The 16,313-nt window shown below is 50.1% G+C and overlaps 1 protein-coding gene across 1 annotated transcript; it reads left to right on the top strand.

Annotated features, from left to right (window-relative positions):
• Positions 1-7,417: 7,417 nt before the first annotated feature.
• Positions 7,418-15,991, top strand: SFRP2 (secreted frizzled related protein 2). Its single transcript, XM_061383920.1, has 3 exons — positions 7,418-8,161; positions 10,543-10,623; positions 14,811-15,991. Exons 1-3 carry the CDS (start codon positions 7,663-7,665, stop codon positions 15,113-15,115), a joined length of 885 nt encoding a protein of 294 aa, XP_061239904.1. The 5' UTR covers positions 7,418-7,662; the 3' UTR covers positions 15,116-15,991.
• Positions 15,992-16,313: the final 322 nt, after the last annotated feature.

Here is a 16,313-nt window from a genome sequence, read left to right on the forward strand (position 1 = left end):
TAAGTCTTCCATATACCAGGAGAATAACCTAGGGAATAATACATTCTCTCACCAAAAGTAAAAGGAATCTGTTTTGAAGCAGGCTATAAGCATGATTGATAACCTTCCCCACCATTCCACTCTTCCACCACACCCAACTGTTTTGAATGGAATAGTAAATAGCATGGAGAAGGCGATGGCACCTCACTCCAGTACTCTTGCCTGGAAAATCCCATGGGCAGAGGAACCTGGTAGGCTGCAGTCCATGGGGTCACTAAGAGTCGGACACAACTGAGCGACTTCCCTTTCACTTTTCACTTTCATGCCTTGGAGAAGAAGATGACAACCCACTCCAGTGTTCTTGCCTGGAGAATCCCAGGGATGGGGGAGCTTGGTGGGCTGCCATCTCTGGGGTCGCACAGAGTCGGACATGACTGAAGCGACTTAGCAGCAGCAGCAGCAGTAACTAGCATGAGAAGTAGAAGTCTCAATAATACCAAATAGCATAAAGACACGTTTGCAGTATTTATTCCAGGAAAGAACTGATAAAACATCAGATAATCTTGCTCATTTTAAAGCTCTAGTACAGACAAACTTGGACATAGAAAGGGTTCTGAACTAGTACAAATAATAATAAGCTGTCCTCATAAAAGCACTCTTTTTTCTTTATTTTCTTCCAGGGCAAAACTTGTCATGAATTACTTTAATTAATTAAGATTTCAAGGAAACTAAGGGAAAACCGCAAAGCTCTGGACAACATGGCTAAGATGATCACTAGACACTCCACAGACTGGCCATCTCTCAAAAACCCAATTTAACATTTGGAAATGTTATTTTTATGTAATATTTCACTCCCCATTGTACCACTGGAGATTTACAGGAAAGGAAAGTGAAGTAGCTCAGTCGTGTCCGACTCTTTGCAACCCCATGGACTGTAGCCTACCAGGCTCCTCCATTCATGGGATTTTCCAGGCAAGAGTCCTGGAGTGGGGTGCCATTTCCCTTCTCTAGGGGGTCTTCCCGACCCAGGGATCAAACCAGAGTCTCCCACATTGCAGGCAGATGCTTTACCATCTGAGCCACCAGGGAAGCCCCTGATCACTGGAGATTTACAAGCTATTAAGAAATACTAGGCTTGCTAATGAAATTTTGTTAACATTCAGTGCTAACAAATTCAGTCAGTGCTGAGTCTGTGTATGCTGGATATTGTAGTCTGAAGTTACAGGTTACACTATCAGCCCTAAATCAACTAAAAACAAATGTTTTTTCTCTAATTTACAGATTTGTCACTGTGAATACCTGTGACTTACTGAGTATGTCACAAAGGAATGAATCACTCTAATGAGTCTGACAAATGTCTTATTTGGGGAAACATAAAAATCTACCTCATAGAGAAAGACCTTAACAGACAAACACACACAGAGTATGAAAAGGTATCCCTAAAAGTAAATTCAGTAAGAATGACAAAGGGCCTTTGATTTGGGGATTTGTCCCTGGAAAGATTGTGCATGCGTGCAGGAACTCAGATCCCATCTGTTGCTTTAGCCTCAACAGACTTTATTGTATTGACTTTGTGCTCTTATCTGATGGCAGTAAATTCCCACCAGAGTGAAACACCAGCTTAGCCAGTGATCCCTGCTGTTCAAATCAGACTATGGAGCATGCCTTTCTTACCAGAAATGCCCTGTGCCTTCTGGACCGCCCTCTATGAGTGACCTTGGGATTTTGTACTTTCCATTCAGGATTCCCTAATGTGAGCAATTAAGAGATGCTTCATTGCAAGAGTCTCATCAGCAGTTGCAACACATCAGTGAACAATAAACTACTGGGACCCCAGGAAGAGAGGGGGAAATTGGGAAGAAAGAGACAAGGGAGAAGAAAGGGAAAGTACCCACAAGGTTCCTTGCAGAGAAGCGGGGCTCAGTATCTCTTTAAGTAAGAATGCCCAGCGGACTAGGTGGGGGGACACAAATTCCAAGTTTCTGAAGCCCCAAGACCAAGTAATCACTACTGGTCCAACCGACTCGAGACCTCCTACTGTAAACAAAAAGTTTCTGGGGAGGACACCTGCACTGAACAGAAATACAATCTCCTTCCCAGAGGTCCAGCCACTGAACCACCCTGGGTGCCTTTGGTTTCATTGGTTAGATTTCTTTGTTTTGATTTTGCTTTGTTGTGTTTTGACGCAGACCAGGGATGCAAGCGGACAGACCATGTGCTAGTTCCATTTTTAGAATACCCCAAATGTCTAGGGTCATTTTCCCATTAAGGTAAGAAGAGAAGGAAAATGAAAACTGGTGTCTCCCAGAGCAGACAGTCTCAGTAATGAGCCTCTAGCTGTTCCTGGGAAAAGCTTATCGTCAAACAGCTTTCTCAGTTCATCCCAAGTCGGCTTTCCCCTCCAGGACTGGGGAAGAGCAAGAAAAGGATCTGTTGCATTAGCAGATGATCACCGTAAGTGTAATTGTTTTTTGTTTTTTACCATTTTGGAGCAAATGTTTTTCAATCGTTTTCTATGGAGCTCCAAAAGCACCCATTCACATTGCCTTCAGATCTTTCTCAACGAATTCGCTATGCTGCTGCTGCTAAGTCGCTTCAGTCGTGTCCGACTCTGTGCGACCCCAGAGACAGCAGCCCACCAGGCTCCCCCGTCCCTGGGATTCTCCAGGCAAGAATACTGGAGTGGGTTGCCATTTCCTTCTCCAATGCATGAAAGTGAAAAGTGAAAGTGAAGTCGCTGAGTCGTGTCCGACTCTTAGCGACCCCATGGACTGCAGCCTACCAGGCTCCTCCATTCATGGGATTTTCCAGGCAAGAGTACTGGAGTGGGGTGCCACTGCCTTCTCCCAGAGTTCACGCAGATCCCAGCAATTACATGTCTCGCTTCGCGGCCCGGTAGGGCCGGGGGACAACTCCTGTTTCACCCCCAAAGAACCGTCACCCCGAGCCCTGCGCCAGCGCTCCGGCAGAGCGCCGACCGCAGTCCTGGTCTCCGCCGCCCCTCCAGGTGCCTTCCTCTGCCAGCTCGCCGAGTCAGAGACTACCTGGGCCTTTAGCTCGCTCTTGCAGCTCCGATCTCGGGCCCGCTGACCCCTTAGATCTTAAAGAAAGAGATACACGAGAGAGCTCGGGTTAGCAGTTGGTAAACTGTTCGCTCTCAGCCTTGACTTTTCTTAAAAGGCGAGAGGCAAAGGCTTTGCTGTCGCAGACCCGGGCCTCGGTATCGGAAATCCGCAAGTGACCCGCTGGGCTCCGAGGGCGGGAGCCGACCCGCGGGTACTCGCCCCGCGCGCGTTTGCGCCCTGCACTTTCCAGTCCAGCTGCCGTCGGCGTCCCAACGGTGGGTGCAAGGGAGCCCCAAAAGCGAAAGAACCAAATAATTCCGGTTCCTGCTGCACATTTTTTAAAAAAAGAAAACATCACGCCCAACGTGTAAAAAGATAAAATAGCTCTCAACTGAGCCATCTGAGTAAAGGAAGCCGATTCGCAACCCTCATGCGGAAACCATCTGTTTTGGAAATGGCGCCCCCACGTGGCCGCCGCGAACCCCACCCACCCGGGGACTTAGTCCCGGGAGAATGTGACGTCACCCACACAGCCGGCAGGCGCGCGGCCAAAGCCAAACCTTCGCGCTGCCCCGGACGCCCGATCAGTCCGCGCGCATCCCCACAGCCGCCGAGGCCCCTGCAGCTCCAGCAGCCGGGCCACGAGCTGTGTGACCCGGTTCCGGTTACTTCACCCCTCCGTGCCTCAGTGACTACTCCTTTTCAAAATGATACTAATCACACCCACCTGCCGAGTGGCAGTGAGATTTCCGGGTACAGGGAAGGCACTCAGCCGGCCTGTTAGGGCTTCGGCGCGGGGCGTTCTTCCCCACTCTTGAGTTGGTGTAAAAGGCTAAAGTCCCAAGAGGCCGTGCATTTTAACAAGGAGAGTCGAAAGCCAAGCTCCCCAGTGTAGAGGAAGAGCGGGTCAGTGGTATGGACAGTGGAGGCTAAGAAGCTTGTTTTCGATTCGAGGTTCCCCTCCACCGGTGCTAGATCAGGAGAAACTAAGACGTCGGCTTATTACAAGTATTAGTTCTCCCGCTTCTTGCCTGCACCCCCTCTCGTACGAACTCTCTTTACTCTCCTATCTATTCTCGAGGGGCTGGCGTGGCGGGGACGCGTTTTCCCGGGTTCCCCGCCGAGGGAGAGCAGACGCAGGGGTCTGGCGGCTCCGGGCTGGGAGAACGCCTCCGCCGCCCTCGACTCAGGGCAGAAGCTCTGAGCATCAGAGTGAGGGTCCTGCCTGCCCAGAAACTCTTCCAACCATTACAGGTTGAACCAAGCCGCTGAATTGCTCTGGAAAGACTGACAGAAACTTTTTTTGTCCCTCAACATTCTTCAGTGCCTCGACAACAGAAAACTAACAGAAAAAGAGGGCCAAGTCCAGGCTCTCAGGCCTACAGCATTAGGGTGGGATGTGGTTCTGGGCCGGGGGGGGGGGGGGGGACGAGGGTGGGGAGGCCCTCTGAGGAGTGGACACCCACCACTACTTACCCTGGGTTTGTGAGTGTGTGTGTGTGTATGTGTGTGGCGAGGGTGGGAGGCCCTCTGAGGAGTGGACACCCACCACTACTTACCCTGAGTTTGTGAGTGTGTGTGTGTGTATGTGTGTGGCGAGGGTGGGAGGCCCTCTGAGGAGTGGACACCCACCACTATTTACCCTGAGTTTGGGCGAATAGTTTCCGTTCCTAAAACCGACAACCACTTATTGGACCCCAGAGGAGTGGGTTGTGGATTGGTGAGGAAGGTAACATCGACTCTCCGTGTGGAAAAGAAAAGCCTCTGACGTGTTTTGATAAATTGCATGGATAGGAGACCCGTAGGCCCAAGGGAGAGCACGGAGCACAGAGGAGTTCGAGTCACCGAAGGCGTCGCCGGGCTGCCCCGCGTGCGCCCATCTCTCTGCGGCGGCACAGAGGCCCGGGCTGGGGAAGCGCGCTGCCAAGGTCACCAAGCGTCCGTGTTCGTGCGTTTTTCGCACAGACGAAGGGCAGCGCCCGCGTCCAGGCCTTGTAAGAGGTTATTCCCCTGTTCGCCGGCAATCTGCTTGTCCGGCGAGCTCCACTGTCAACGCGCACACGCGCTAGGCCGGGCGCGAACTAGTTGCCGAAGGGAAAGGAAGACGCAGGCCGCGAGGGTGAGGTCTGGGGCGGGTGGCGGGATGCGCGGAGGGGCAGCGACCCCGAATCTGGCAGGCGGGAGAGCGACGCTAGGCGCCGCGGCGATGCGGACCCGCCTGCGGCTCCCGGCGCCCCCTGGCGGCCAGTGGGGCCGCGCGGGCTCTCGAAACAATGCCTCCGGCCGCACGGGCCGAGAAGCGCCTGGGTCCCCAGCCTCTCCCGGGCATTCGGCCGCTCACCGCCTCGAACCACCCCCACTGGCTTCCAGCTCCTTGTTCCCCAGGCTTTTGATCGCCGAGGGCCTCTGAGAAGCGGAGGCGACCCCGGGGAGGGCGTTGGGGCTTGGGGCGGTGGAGGTGGGAGGGCCATCATCCCAGCCCCGGGCCCAAGTCTTAACATCTCTTAGAACTGAGGCATCGATCAGCTGCTAGGTTCAGTGTGCTTCTGTTTTATTGAGGTTTATTTTTCAAAGTCCTTTGTACTGGGGAGCGGGGCTTATTAGCTAGACCCGAAAAGACCCGGGACCCTTTCCGCGGAGGAGCGCGGCCTTCCGCTGCCGCGGCTGGCCCTTCCCCTGCAGAGCACCGGCGCGAAGGAGAAAAGATGCAAACTGGTCTTTAGGGACCCAGATGTTTGGGTCAGAATCAAAAGATATTCTCCTTACAGGTGGCGATGTTCCTGCTGTATTCACGGCCAGGAGAAAACACTAAGTGGGCTTTCGCCACCCACACATTAACCCCCTCCTCTAAGCAGTGGCGGGCGACTTGGGCCTGGAAGGCCGCCAAAGCCAAAGCATCTTCCGGAAGGAGGGAAATAGAGAGGCTGAGGAAGGAGCCTACTGATGGCTCGGGATGGCTGGGAAGGAATAACAATGCGCCCACCTTCCATATGAAAGACCCGTGGCGGCCCGCTCTCCGGGAATTCTCTCTTTGGACCTGCACCGCCAAACTGCCAGGGGGGCTTAGGGGGCGGAGACGATCAACCAGCCCCAAGGGGAAACTTGGGGCGATTAGGAGAAAGGAGCCCCCCCCCCCCCACACACGCGCCTTCCTCCTGAGGCCCCCTAGCCCGGGTTACAGCTGTGAACTTACTCTTCGGAGTCCTCCTCGAGCTGGAGTCCCCAGCTCCGCGGGCGCCCAGACCGACCTCTTGGTTCGCCTCCGTACACCTGGCGCCCTGCACGGTGCCCGCGGGCATTGTGTAGGACGAAGGAGCGACCTCTGCCAAGGCTTCGTGGGTGTCAAGGCAGAGCTTCTTTCCCTGCCCCCTACCCCTTCCCTGCCTGCCTACCTGGCGCACTTTGTGCCAGCCCTCTGTGCCCAGCGCCAGCCTTCCCAAACTGTGCCCTGAAGGCATATACCCCTGAGTGCCCGCCGCCAGGTACAGAGCGGGTTAGAGCGCGCGGTGCTTTTGGGTCTTGAGTCTTCCGGTTCATTTCGGAAGGGGAGGCAGGTCTCTTCTCCCAAACCGAGAAATGGTGGGCAGTCATGTGTGATTCTGACGAGAATCTGTAGAGGCGCTTCCACAGTGACAAACTTTTCCAGACTTACCCCCAACACAACAACACCCCCCAGCGTTTTATTGACATTCCCTTTTTCATGCAAAAGTTTTGCTCCGACGACTCTACTTGTATAAATTCTCTGCCTTTTGAAAGGGCAGGCGGGAGCATTCTGCACGGGTGGGCCAGACTGGGAACCGCGGCTGGGGATCCGAGAGGAAAGCAGCCTCGCCGAGCGGCCTCGGGCAGGCCGGACCCTGGCGTGGACTGCGGGCACAAAGAGAGGGCCGGCAGCTGGCTCGCGGCCGCCGGGAATGCAGTTCCGCCCCGCAGCCCCGGGCCCAGCAGAAACTTCAGGCTGGGGTCAGACAACCCCCGTCCCGGGCCTCGCGGGGGGCAGTGCGCGTTCCCTCGGGACTTGGCCACAAGGCCGCCGTTCGCGTCCCTCCATCTCCCGCAGCCCGCTCCCTGCACGCTCACTGTTGGGGCGCAACTGCCAGGCTCTTCTATTTGTTGTTTGTTTGTTGTTCACAGCAGTCCTAGAGCGCGCGCTTGGCAGCGTCCTGCGGGGCGGGGGGGAACAGGGGTCGGTGGGCGCCGCCAGAATTTCCTTCCAGGGAGCGCGTGAGGGGCATTCTCAACGGAAAACCAGACGCAGAGAGTAGTGACCAACCCTCCTCGGATTACTCTCCACTGGCTCCTCCCTTGCTCCCCCCACCCGCCCCCCACCTCCAGATTTGCATAAAAAAGGCCAAGAAAACTCTGGCCGGGCCCCAGCTGCGGCTCACTCTGCTCCCCCCGGTCGGAGCCCACCTGGAGCTACGCGCAGGCTTGTAGCGCGGAGCCCAGCGCAGAACCTCGCCCGCGCAGTCCCTCGCGCGCCCCGCGTCTCGGCGCTGATTTCCAGGCCCCGGAGCCGCGCCAAGCGCTGCGAGCGGACCCGGGAAGAGCTCCGGCCCCCGCCGCCTCCGCTTCACCGGCTTGGCTCCCTCCGCCCCCGGGGGGTCGCGCACCCACGATGCTGCAGGGCCCCGGCTCCCTGCTGCTGATCGTCCTCGCCTCGCACTGCTGCTTGGGCTCGGCGCGCGGGCTCTTCTTCGGCCAGTCCGACTTCCCCTACAAACGCAGCAACTGCAAGCCCATCCCGGCCAACCTGCAGCTGTGCCACGGCATAGAATATCAGAACATGCGGCTGCCCAACCTGCTGGGCCACGAGACCATGAAGGAGGTGCTAGAGCAGGCGGGCGCCTGGATCCCGCTGGTCATGAAGCAGTGCCACCCGGACACCAAGAAGTTCCTGTGCTCGCTCTTCGCGCCCGTCTGCCTCGACGACCTGGACGAAACCATCCAGCCGTGCCACTCGCTCTGCGTGCAGGTGAAGGACCGCTGCGCTCCAGTCATGTCCGCCTTCGGCTTCCCGTGGCCCGACATGCTCGACTGCGACCGCTTCCCCCAGGACAACGACCTTTGCATCCCCCTCGCTAGCAGCGACCACCTCCTGCCGGCTACCGAGGAAGGTAGGCCCTCCTCCTTATTACACCCCCACCACCAGCTCCACGAAGACCCCGCATCCCGTTGCGTTGACAGGGGGCCAGTCCCAGGCGGGGCAGACGCTCTCCTTGCCCTGATTTGTCAGCGTGACAAAACTGAGATAATCACCCCTACACACACACCAAAAATATATATATATACACACACCCAAGTCTCTCATTCCCTTCCCCTGTTATACCAATTGCTCTTTCATAGGAACAGTTGAAAAGGGAGGCGCCGGGCGGGGTGGGGGTGCGGAGAAAATGTAGAACTGAAAGAGGTCTTTTCTTTGTAGACACATGCACCATTCTTTCAAAAGATGCTAGCACGGGGGCCGCAATTGAGATAGTTGGAAGTGGCCCTCCGTGGAGGAGTTGGCGGGTGAGCACGCTGGGCAGAGCACCCTGGCCTGAATCTCACGCAGCACGTTTTTACCACTGGGCAGGATTCTAGACGCAGGGACATTCCCTACAGCCACGATCGCCAAAATGTGCAAACAGATAGTCTTTTAAGGCACTCTCTGTTTGCCATTCAGGCTTTGAAAATAAAAAGTAGGACTGGCTCATGTGTGCTGAAAATTCAGCTTTGGTTGTAAGTGCCCAGGTGTCCAAGAAAGAAGCACAAAGGGAATCTCCAGAACTCATTTTTCTATCACTAATCAGCTTTTATCTTAGGAGTGGTTTTAATTAACTGGAGAAAATCGTGCAAAAGAGAATTTCCCAAGTTTTTTTAGAAAACAGAGGGGGAGTTCCTGCGCAGAAACCATCAAAGCAATGAAAACCTCATGGGCTCTTGATATTCTTCCTGAAAGGAAAACATATACAATGTGTCTGAGCTGATTTAGGTCCCCCGGGACAGAAAGGGGGCTTCCTAATCCCTTTCAGGGCTCCAGCAGCATCTCCCTTTCAATCTCTAATTGTTTTCCTACAGCCATCGTTAGTTAAAGAAAATGCAAAGTTGCTTAGCAATCTTTCCTGGCAGGCACCATGAGTCTGCAATCATCTTATTGGTTAGATTTATAATTTATTGCAAATGTTTGGCATATTTCAAACATTTGTCCAACATATACCACAGACCAACCAATACAGGTTAGTAACATTTTATATACATTCTTAGAGCTCCTAATTGGAGAAGTTTCATTTTGTTTGAGAGAGAGAAGTTAAGGGCAGTTTTATGTATGTTGCTTTTGTTTTTATTTTTCACAATCTGCACCAACTTTATATACTACATTTCTCAAAAAAAAAATTTCCCCTTTCACAGTAAAAGTTTGCATTTTTCAAAATCTGCTCTGCACTTTCTCCAAATTGATAAATAACTTCCAAAATGAGTCATACAGGTTTTCTTTCCTGTGAAAACGCAATTTCATATTAATGAACTTTCACCTAAATTTTAAAGACAGTATTAGTACATTTATATGTGAGAGAAAATGAATGTTTTCTTCTTTCCCTTTTCCCAAGGAATCAGACTCTTCTAGAAGAGCCGTTAGCTGGCTATCTCATAATTGAGCTAGTGCACGTTCCTGGGTTTGGTCAGACCCCTGAGACAGTTTGCTTCAACTTACTTTGGCTTCTGGAAAAGCTTTGGGTTTTTGTTTGTTTGGGCTTTGTTGTTGTTTTGTCTGCTTGTTTTCAAGCATCTGAAACAGGCAAAGAGAGGAAAGAAGAACCTGCACTAGGGAGGAAGGTAACAGTGAAGTAAATGCTGCCTAACTCAAGCACAGGCTTGGCAGAAAGCACGAGGTGACGCAGGCCCAGGTAGAGCAGGCTGGAGCTGCTAGTGAGGTGTGCTTCCGAAGGGGAAGCTCAGATGCAGCCTTACCACACTAGCCACCTCTCCCAGCCCAGACTTGAAACTCCCTCAAGATGACTCCATCCCCCCGCCCCCTCCCAGAAGCAGCTTGGCTGAAGAGCCAGCAGAGGCCAGGCTGCACTGGTGGCCTGCAGCTGAGAAAGATGATCTTTTGGCCATCCTTGGTGGTTGCTAGTTTTCCAAAATCCTTCAAGGGTCTTTTAGTGCTTTCTCCTCAGAGAGGCCTTGGGGCAAACTTTTTCAGAGACTGTGTTTGTCCCAGGAGTGGGAGGAAGAGCGAAAAGCTACAGCCTGTCTCAGTTACCTGCAGCCACGCCCCCACACCCCACCACTGGGAATACCTGTACACAGTATGTAGGCATTTTTGCCTGTCAAAAAAAAGGGGAGGCATGGGACACTTTCTTAGGCATGAGTGGTCCCTCTTTATAAATGAGGCAGAGTTAGGGGTCTTACAGGACAATTGTTCCTCTTGCCTGAAGAAGCCCCTACCAGTGAGTTGTTTACAAATGCCATCTGCTGTTTCCTTTCAAGCAAAGTTACTAATTTTTCACGTTTCTAGCTCCAAAGGTATGTGAAGCCTGCAAAACTAAAAACGAAGATGACAACGACATAATGGAAACACTTTGTAAAAATGATTTTGGTAAGTAAACAGCACCAGCAAAAGTTTTATTTTCCAGAACAGCTTAAAGATAACAATTCATTAAGATGTTACTATTACTAGATAAAGTAAAAGTGAAAGTCACTCAGTCGTGTCTGACTCTTTGCAACCCAATGGACTATACAGTCCCTGTAATTCTCTAGGCCAGAATACTGGAGTGGGTAGCCTTTCACTTCTCCAGGGGATCTTCCCAACCCAGGGATAGAAACCAGATATCCTGCATTGCAGGAGGATTTTTTACCAGCTGAGCCACAAGGGAAGCCCTTTACTAGATAAAGTTTGGGTAAAATAGCATCACAGCTCATCTTTCCTTGAGCTAATCATCTAACAGGTTATCTTAGTTTCCTCTCTACATTAACTATCTTGTACTGAATTATATCTTTTCTTAGGTGAGAGTCATTGCTCTGTTAAGCAACAATCAAATAAATGAGAATTGTTCATATCATGAATTTCAAATGGCACATTTTTCACTTCACTTTGGCTTTTTCTTGCCAGCAAGCATAATCCTGGCCCATGTTCTCTTTTAGTCACTTAAACACGTGTCCCAGGGATGGAAACATGTAAATATTAGCCTCAGTAAAACAGATTCAAGACATTAAGTTGGCCCCAAATAGAAATTTAGTCCAGTGCCAAACATGATGCTCTGCTTCTCATATTCCACTGTCCGTGAGTATATCCAAGGTACTAGTTAATAATTTGGTGGAAAGAGTTTCCTTGAATTGGAAAAGAAAAAAGCTAGGAATTTACTTTGGCAAGATACATGTAAGGTGCTGTGATGATACAGTGCTCAGGGACTCCCAAGTTCCATGGTGTGTAAATCACTTCCCTTAAGGGAGAACTCTAAGAGGAAAGAGGAGACTGTCCACTCAGAGCTTCAGCAGCACCTCCTCTGAGTCCTTCAGCCTCTGTGGGGATCGAAGGAGCCAGCTAGACATAAGATCAGCACTAAATTCAGAGCTGGGGTGGCAGAGAACTTCACCCAGATTCCTGAGACATTCATGCTTTCCTCCTCTTCCAAGAGCAGGCATTTCTTGGTGCGTTTGAGGGTTGATGCCCTTTAAAAGTATTTGTTCAAGCAGAGGTTGAACTTACTGGTAAACAGATGTGGTCTCTGTCCTAGCAAATAATAACAGACTCTAACAGACCTCTAGGAACACTTCTACATACTCAGCTAAACCCTGGAGACAGAAACCACTCCAGTGCATAGTGTGGAGGAATGACATCCCACCCTCGCCTTACAACTTACCAGCCAGAAGTCTCAGACCTGGCCAGGTCCCTGAAACTCTGGAAACCACCAATCACTGCCCCTTACAACCCCAGGTCACTTCCAGGAAGGGTCCTGTGCTTAACCTTAGCTACTCCTAGGACATCCATAGCTATAGGAGAAGCTTCACACAGCTGAGGAAGGGGAAGGAAGGAGGCAACTCAGTTTGAGCTACTTCTCCCACTCAGCAAAAGCCACAAGTGGATGATAGGGTTGGATGGGGGTGGATGTCTATACTCAAAGACAAAAAACTCTCAGAGTAGGAGATGGCCAGGCATGTTGGCAGCAGCAATCCCAAAGCTCCAGAGCCTTACCCAAAACACAGTTCTTAGCTTCCATGCTCAGGATTTAAGGGCAAATTTTTAAAATATAATTTAAATAAAGTTCATATAAAAATGTATGGCATTTTATTCTGGAAGCTTACAGCCTTTGCACTAGCTTTAGTACAGATCTCTCTCCTGACTTCTATGATATAGTGAAGCTCCAAAAAAATTGAAATTAGGGCTCAGGCACATGCGTGCGCATGCGTGCGTGCGTGTGCACACACACACACACACACACACACACATTACCTGCTTGCTTAGTGGTTTACCTTACATAAGATCTCTTTCCTAAAGATGCTGCATCAAGACCTGTGAAAAAAAGTGTGTGTGTGTATGTGTGTGTCTGTCTGTCCCAATGTTCTCTTTCTCTTACCTTGGAACAACTTGGAAGTCATTACACTTATGGTAACACACATGCAGATACCTCACAAGTTTGTTTTCTATTTCTTCATGTTCATTTTGTCCCAAGGGGGATAATAAACTTAAATTGTATGGGGTGAGTCCTATACTGGTTTATAAGTGGTTTTCCACATCACCTATGTAGTATGGGGGAGTAATGAAAGGGTAGAAGGAACAAGGTAGAAATCTGATGTATTTAACTTGAATCATCCATGAAAGCATGACAATCTCCCCACTGCACTTCTGAAGGACAAGAAAGATGGAGAAGACCTCCTGATTTCAGTAGGGAAAGTACTGGTGAAGAAAGAATAGATCAGAACTGCCTGCCTCTGTATGCAACCTTTTGTTGGTCCAGACAGTATTGGGTTGGCTAAAAACTTCGTTCAGATTTGTCTATAACGTATTATGGAAACAACTTTTTAGCCAACCCAATATCATCACCTCTGTCTCCAACACACCCTGCATCACCCCCTCATACCTTCCATCCAGGGCACGAAAAGTTACTTAAGAGCTTTGATTCCCTATATTTGGTCCCATCAGAAAACCCAGGAAGGAAACATCTGAAGTTTTCCCATGGTAAGCTCTTAAAAAGTTAGTTATTTCATAGCTAGAGAAAGATGAGTCATAAGTCTTCCCTCTGATTAAAAGTGATGATTTTTCTGATGTTTTGGGCTCAAGAATGTTTAGTCTGACCAGGCAAATTCTCACACATGCTCTGTCTGTGCTATTGATGAGGGTCCCAGGTAGCATGATAATCACTTCTCCCACCATATACCTTCCCCACTCCCAGCCCTTAGGCCGAGGCCATAGGACCATGTGACATTGCCATGTGATTCATCTCACAAAAAACCCTGAGCACCCAATATTATGACCCAGATGCATCTCAGACAAACAGTGGTTGGCCAAGTCCCAGCATGCTTGATTTACCTGGCTGAGCTTCAGTCGTTTCCTGCTCGGCTGGAAAAGCCAACTTAGTCTAATTCCTCTGACAGAGAAAGAAAGAAATCTCCAGAGCAGCCATTTCTCACCAAAAAACCTCTTCCTCTATTACTAACTTAAACAATGCACTAAACTCCATCAGAGTCAGGAAGTCACACCTGCATATAATCTCTATGGAACAATCTTTAACACATTATAGTTGAGCATGTGAATGCACCAGCCAGGACAAGAGATTTGATACTGTGGCTGAGATCCCAGTGGTTTGGGGACTCGAGTTCTGAGAATTAGGCTCAGCTAGGGCACAGCATAATTGGGTGACCTCTTGTAAATCACTGAATTTCTCTGGATTTCAGATTCTTGGTGTACCAACAAGAGAGCTTAGCTAGATGATCCCGTAAACCTTAAAATTCTATCCCTTCCCTGACTTCATGGAGTCTTGAAATTTAATTCCAGCATGTATGTTTGTAGGGTTTTCTTTCCCAAAGCATACTGTTCATGACTATAAAATGTGTCTTTTAGAGTAAACCACTTACCTTAGGTCTTAGCATTCTAATGAGTCTACATATCCATCTTGGAAGCAGTGCATATATGATCTGTAAATGCCTTAGCCTTGGACAGGCAAATGATAGCATATGAGGATGAGGTCTTCAGAAAAACACTTTTACAGCTAAACATGTTGTGCTCTTAAAAAGAGTCTTGGATATTTTTTCTCCAAGTTACTTTACCAAATCAAATGCAGCTGTAAGATCAATTCTCCTTCCCTGTAGTCTGTTCTTTAGAAAACAATGATTGTGTGATATAATTTCCTTACAGGTTTGTCCAAAAACCTCTCCGACGTCATAAATTGAGTTTAAAGTTTACAGCCACAGAAGGATCGTGTTTCACCTAAGTCAGGCATTTCTTTTCATGGTGAATTTTCCAATAGGGGAAGTCATTTGTCGAGGAGAGCACACTCCACATGCAGCCTCCGTACAAACACAGGAACACAGGGCAAGGAGGGAAAATCAATTGAGTCCACAAGGGGAGTTTTTAAAGGATGGCTGGTTTGAAACAAAGTGCTCGATCAATGCTTTGAGGCTTTAGAAATGGAGCCACCTGCTGCCCTCAGCTCCCAACCCCCTGCCTGCGGCCCCCATCAACCTCAAGGGGCTCCTCTTCCCTCTCCCAGGCGAGTCTAGGACATGCAGGGGGGATTTATGCCCTCCTTATCACTGGAGTGATCCTGCCCCCTTTTGTGTTCACAGCACTGAAGATAAAAGTGAAGGAGATCACCTACATCAATAGAGACACGAAAATCATCCTGGAGACCAAGAGCAAGACCATTTACAAGCTGAACGGAGTGTCCGAGAAGGACCTGAAGAAGTCGGTGCTGTGGCTCAAAGACAGCCTGCAGTGCACGTGTGAGGAGATGAACGACATCAACGCGCCCTACCTGGTCATGGGGCAGAAGCTGGGTGGGGAGCTGGTCATCACCTCGGTGAAGCGGTGGCAGAAGGGGCAGCGAGAGTTCAAGCGCATCTCCCGCAGCTTCCGCAAGCTGCAGTGCTAGTCCCAGGCCAGCCTCGCTGCGGACCCCTCCCAGGGCCCCGCCGACCCGCCCCCGCTGCTCTGGGACCTCAGCGTGGTTTCCCAAGCACAGTCCCTCGGCTCCGGCTCCGGCCTGGAGCGGCTTCCCCTGCCTTTTGCACGTTTGCACCCCCAGCATTTCCTGAGTTACAAGGCCCCAGGAGGCCTCAGGAACAGATAGGTGTCTTCACATAAAGGAAAAATCCACCGAAATCTTGTAGAAATATTCCAACTAATAAAATCACAAGGATTTTTATGAAGTTTTTAAAAAGGTCAGTTAAGAACTATTTCACGTAGGTGCAACTGTGACTCTGGCTTGATTTTTTTGGTGGTTTGGTTTGGGTCCGTTTCCACTGAGGTTGCCTTAACGTGCAAACAGCTTCACTTTTCTGTATGGCCCGAACTTTCCCTTTTCTGTTGTGGGTCCAAAACCCGGTTGAGATAAAGCTGGCTGTTATCTCAGCACCTCTCTCGGCTGCAGCCTGATACTCAGCACCTGAATTGTGTAACAAGTCATTTGTCATTTAACATCCCTGCTGGGAACTTAACAACTAGCATGTATTGCGTTTTGCATTTCCAGGTAGAATACTTCCATTTATAAAAACCACATTAACCACCGTAGCATGAGTTCTTCAAATAAAAGGCAAAACAGACCAATTTTATGATTGACCCGAGTACTTTAAACTTTGTTTAAAACACTTTTTTACTTAATTTTGCAGATTAAACCATTGTAGCTTACCTGTAATATACATAGTAGTTGACCCCAAAAAGTTGTAAAAATATTGCTTTAACCAACACTGTAAATATTTCAGATAAACACTATATTCTTGTATATAAACTTTACATCCTGTTTTACCAACTCCCTGTCTTCTGTCTTGTCTTCTCAGTGGGAGGAACTGGAAAGGGAGCTGAATGAGAGTGATCACCTCCTTCCTCCCGAGGCCCAGCCCTCCTGCGGTTTGAAGTGTCTATTTCCTGTGTGACTCAGAAAGCACCTCACCTCTCCACCACCCATCCCCTGGCCCCTGCTTGTGTCTCACACCCCACACAGATTCTACTACTGCAGACCCTGCAGGGAGGCAGAGGTTTGCCTGCTTTGGTCTGGTTTCAGCCATCCAGTGGCAGCCTGGTGGCAACACAAGCCTGAACCTGAGGTTCACGAGCTTGGCCGTTGTGCTTTT

This window comes from Bos javanicus, chromosome 17 (assembly GCF_032452875.1).
Source record: "Bos javanicus breed banteng chromosome 17, ARS-OSU_banteng_1.0, whole genome shotgun sequence".
Classification (NCBI taxonomy): domain Eukaryota; kingdom Metazoa; phylum Chordata; class Mammalia; order Artiodactyla; family Bovidae; genus Bos; species Bos javanicus.

What these genes read in the sequence shown, in the direction of transcription:
- SFRP2 (XM_061383920.1), top strand. Translation starts at nt 7,663, where the DNA reads ATGCTGCAGGGCCCCGGCTCCCTGCTGCTGATCGTCCTCGCCTCGCAC. An exon ending in CCTGCCGGCTACCGAGGAAG is followed by an intron (nt 8,162 to 10,542) that starts GTAGGCCCTCCT and finishes TCACGTTTCTAG; the next exon opens with CTCCAAAGGTATGTGAAGCC. An exon ending in ACTTTGTAAAAATGATTTTG is followed by an intron (nt 10,624 to 14,810) that starts GTAAGTAAACAG and finishes TTGTGTTCACAG; the next exon opens with CACTGAAGATAAAAGTGAAG.